The 4,938-nt window shown below is 44.1% G+C and overlaps 1 protein-coding gene across 1 annotated transcript; it reads left to right on the forward strand.

Moving 5' to 3' along the window:
- The first annotated feature begins 3,987 nt into the window (after positions 1–3,987).
- TAS2R3 (taste 2 receptor member 3) lies at positions 3,988–4,938 on the forward strand. Its single transcript, XM_037138544.2, has one exon. The coding sequence runs from the start codon at positions 3,988–3,990 to the stop codon at positions 4,936–4,938; it is 951 nt and encodes a 316-aa protein (XP_036994439.2).

Below are 4,938 nucleotides of genomic sequence, written 5' to 3' on the forward strand. Positions count from 1 at the left end.
GCTGGCTCCCCAAATCCAGATTGTTCAGCATGAAGCAGCTTACTGACAGTTGCTCTCACACTCTGCTCATCCGAAGTGTGAGCCCGAGGAGGCTCCCAGCACAGACAGAACCACGCGGCGAAGCCAGCGGTGCCCTGGCCCTCTGTGCACTCACAGGGCGGTGAGGAAGAGCCATACTGCCACTTCTGTGGATGTAAGTTTTCCCTTATTCCAGTAAAACCTGTGCCTCAACTCAAGCCATGTGATATGGTGCAATGTGTCTTGGATCCTGGTACACGCAGGAGGGTATGCAGAAGAGGTTCTCACATACAATTTATACACATATTTATTATATACGATATCTGTCTAGAAGTTATCCAGCCTTGTAATATGAAAAACAGAGGCATTTACTGAACAAAATCCAAGATACGAGAAACATTGTACGTAGGACGAGGATGCCTCGGTCTCCTTCAAAGTAGGCATATTGGGACCTCATGCAGTTGTCCCAACTGTCATTAGTTGCACAGTTGTATTTTACTGAATCTTATTGACAGCCCGAAATCCCTTCTCTTTCAAATGTGATTTTAGTTTTGGGAAAAGCCAGAAGTCACAAGGTGCCAAATCCAGCATGTAGGAGGGCCGAGTCCCCTGGGTGATTTGATGGTTCGCCAAAACACTCTGCACGAGACCTGATGCACAGGTGTGTTGTCATATACAGGGTCCTTGGGGGAATGTTCAAGCCTAATGCAAATTTTTTCTTTTAAATATAGTTTATTGATTATGCTATTATAGTTGTCCCAATTTTCTCCCCTTTATTCCCCTCCACTCTCCCCCCATCCTTATTCCTCCACTTTAGTTCACGTCCATGGGTCGTACATATAAATTCTCTGACTTCTCCATTTCACATACTAACTTAACCTCCCCATGTCTATTTTGTACCTACCATTTATGCTTATAACCTGTAACTTTCTGCCCATTCTTTCCCCTTCCCCTCCCCACTAATAACAGTCTGTGATCTTCATTCCTGTGATTCTGTTCCTGTTGTAGTTGTTTGCTTAGTTTGTTTTTGCTTTAGTTTCTTTAGGTTCAGTTGTTGATAGTTGTGAGTTTGTTGTCAATCCACTGCTCATATTTTTTTACCTTCCTCATTTTCTTAGATAAATGCCTTTAACATTTCATATAATAAGGGCTTGGTGATGATGAACTCCTTGAACTTGACCTTATCTGAGAAGTGCTTTATCTGCCCTTCCATTCTAAATGAAAGCTTTGCTTGATAGAGCAATCTTGGACGGAGGTTCTTGCCTTTCCTGGCTTGGAATACTTCTTTCCAGCCCCTTCTTATCTGTAAGGTTTCTTTTGAGAATCAGCTGATAGTCTACTAGGACCTCCTTTGTAGGTAACCATCTCCTATTCTCTTGCCGCTTTTAAGATTCTCTCTTTATTTTCAATCTTGTTTAATGTAATTAAGATGTTCCTTGGTGTGTTCCTTCTTGGGTCCAACTTCTTTGGGACTCTCTGAGCTTCCTGGACACCCTGAAAGTGTATTTTGTCTGCCAGATTGAGGAAGTTCTCCTTCATTATTTGTTCTCCTTCATTGTTCTCCTTACACCCAGCGACCTCAAATAAGTTTTAAATTTCTTGCTCTTTCTCTTTTTCTTCTGACACCCCTATGATCAGATGTTGGAAGGTTTAGAGTTGTCTTGGAGGTTCCTAAGTCTCTCCTCATATTTTTGAATTCTTGTTTTTTCATTCTGTTCTGGTCAAATGTTTCTTTCTTCCTTCTATCCAGACTGTTGATTTGAGTCCCGGTTTCCTTCCTATCACTCTTGGTTCCTTGTATATTTTCCTGTATTTCATTTTTCATAGCCTTCACTTTTTCCTCTATTTTACGACCATACTCAACCAATTCTGTGAGCACATTGATTACCAGTGTTGTGAACTCCACATCTAATAGGTTGGCTATCTCTTCATCACTTAGTTGTATTTTTTTCTGGAGCTTTGATCAGTTGTTTCAGTTGGGTCATATTTTTTTTCCCCTTGCACACCTGTTGTACAGTCAGGGGCAGAGCCTTGGGTATTCACCAGGTTGGGACAACCCATGTGGCTGTGTCCCGGCACTGTATATGGGGAAGGGTTCCAAGAAGGAACAATGATGCTTGCTAAGCTCTCAGCCAGCTTTCAGTCACTTCTGTGCTACCTACCAGCAAATTGGGCCCTTCTGGTGCTGATTCTGAGGTAGGTGGGATTGTTCTAGGACCTGTGGGTCTCTCTAATGAACTTTCCTGTGAGGCTGGGAGTATCTCCTGCCTCTGAAATTCCCACAGGTTTTTTCAGTCAGAGGTTTTGAGACTTTGCTTTCCCATGCTGGAATTCTGGGTTGCACTATCTGTCTCACTCCCCATTGTTTCTCCCGGTTTATCTGCAGGAAAATGTGGGACTGCCCGGTCCTCCAGCCGCCACCAGTGCTCTCTGCCCAGGCTGCCTATCTCTACCCCTCCTAATAGTCTGGACGAATGTTTCTTCTTTAACTCCTTGGTGGTTGGACTTTCATACAGCTTGATTTTCTGGCACTTCTGGTTGCTTTTTTTAAAAAATTTTTTTATTGATTATGCTGTTATAGTTGTTCTACTCCCCCCCTTCATTCCCCTCCACCCTACCCCCATCCCCACCATTACCCCCCCTTTAGTTTATGTCCATGTGTCTCAAGTTCTTTAGATTCTATATTTCCCATGCTATTCTTGCCCCCCCCCATCTATTTTCTATCTACTGTCTATGCTACTTATTTTCTGTACCTTCTCCCCCCTTCTCCTCCTTTTAAATTCGTTGTTGTTGTTTTGGTTATATGAGGAGGCAGCATGTATCTACCTACTCCTCCATGGTGGCTGGCTGTCCTTAATGCAAAGTTGATGTAGATTTGTTGCTCTACTCACTTAGTTTTTTTTCAGTGTGAGGGCCACACAGTGCACATACTCACTTAACAGTGTCTAGCACACCCACTGACTAGTACAGTGAAGCTGTCATTGTTTGCACATGCGCATTCCAGTCCATTCTCCTTGGCTTCCAGGGTACATTGATGTCAAACAAACTGTTTTCACTATATTAACAATAGTTAGACTTTGTCCAGACAAACCTCATATATTATATACATGTTTATATCATGACATGTATATTTTTTACATAGTGACATGCACATATGTAAAAGTCATATAAAATATTACCGTTGGTCATGGTCAAAATTTGTAAGGCCAGGTTTATATAAATAAGCCACCTTTGCTTGACAAGTAGTATCTGTGTGGGATCCCTGTCAGCTCAACTACTTATCAATATAGAGGTCAAGCACTCTGACAAATTCGTATTTTGAAGAGCTTATATGCTCTACTGCATTAGTGCTAGCATTTGGGTGTTCAGATAGCCAGGATTTCTGAGGGCATGGCTCACTGGGGAGGAACTAGGGGTCCCTCAAGTCAGGCACACCCCAGAGGCACACTGGTGGCAAGACTCATATTTACCAGTTTTGTGGATTTCAGCCTTCCCCCAGCATGACTTTGATAGAGCCTTATGGTGGAGTTCTGGAATTTCCCCCTTTTGTGTGTGTGTCACTGAGTCCTCCCTCTCCATTGTGTGTGACTCTTGTGATGACACTCACCCTTCTGTCCTGGGTGGCTCAGAAATTGAGTCCAAGTTCTCCATCTTCTTTATGGCTCGGCCCTTCCTTGTCTGCGTGACATTGGACACTGCTCTCTTTGCATATTGGCAAAGAGCTGCAGAGTTTAGATCATAGATGGAATGTGACCCTCCATGTCACCTGTGAAGAGGACAGACCAGCCTGAAAGAACCAAACAGAGTTCAGTACACTGTGCTCTACAGCAGACTAAATTGGGAAGAGAGAAGATAAAGGCACAGTAAACCAGCAGGTACAGGCATTAGGTTCACAGGGAGAAATTTCAAATCACAAGGCGACTGTACATCAGCAGAAAGAACAAAGGCGAGGACTGCCTGATAGCTGACATGCTGGGACTCGCCAAGTCAGTGTTTCTGTTTCTCTCCGTCACTCTGTTCATTCTGGGAATGCTGGGGAATGCTTTCATTGGGTTGGTCAATGTCAGCAGCTGGTTCAAGAGCAAGAGAATCTCTTGGTCTGACTTCATCCTCACTGCCCTCGCTCTCTCCAGGATTGTTCTGCTGTGGATTCTCCTGGCTGATTCTATCATTGTGGTGTTCTTTTTCAACATCTATACTGATGGTCCAGCAAGCAGTGTTATTGATGTTTTATGGACATTTACAAACCATCTGAGCATGTGGCTGGCCACCTGCCTTGGTGTCCTCTACTGCCTGAAAATTGCCAGTTTCTCCCACCCCACGTTCCTCTGGCTCAAGTGGAGAGTCTCCAGGGTGGTCGTATGGCTGCTGCTGGGTACACTGCTCATATCCTGTGCCAGTTCCATATCTCTGATTCATGAATTTCAGAACTATTCTCTTCTCCATGAAACTCCTGGCATAGGGAATATGACTGAGCACCTTAGAAAGCAAATGGGTGAATACCAGATGGCCTATGTGTTTAAGATGCTGTGGTACCTCCCTTCTCTAATTCTATCTCTGGCCTCTTACATTCTGCTGATCCTCTCCCTGGGGAGGCACATGCAGCAGATGCGGCAAAACAGAACCAGCCCCAGCGATGTAAGCACTGAGGCCCACAAGAGGGCCATCAGAATTATCCTCTCATTCCTCTTTCTCGTTCTGTCTTATTTTCTTGCCTTTACAATGACATCAGCCAGTTATTTCCTACCAAGCCATGAGATGGTGAAGTTCATTGGACAAGTAATTATAATGCTTTATCCTGCTGGCCACTCATTCATTCTCATTCTGGGGAACAACAAGCTGAAGCAGACCTTTGTGGAGCTGCTGTGGTGTGAGTCTGGTCACCTAAAGCCTGGATCCGAAGGACCCCTTGCCCCATAG

The sequence above is a fragment of the Artibeus jamaicensis genome, unplaced genomic scaffold, assembly GCF_021234435.1.
Source record: "Artibeus jamaicensis isolate MK-2021 breed Jamaican fruit bat unplaced genomic scaffold, CSHL_Jam_final scaffold_2172, whole genome shotgun sequence".
Lineage (NCBI taxonomy): Eukaryota > Metazoa > Chordata > Mammalia > Chiroptera > Phyllostomidae > Artibeus > Artibeus jamaicensis.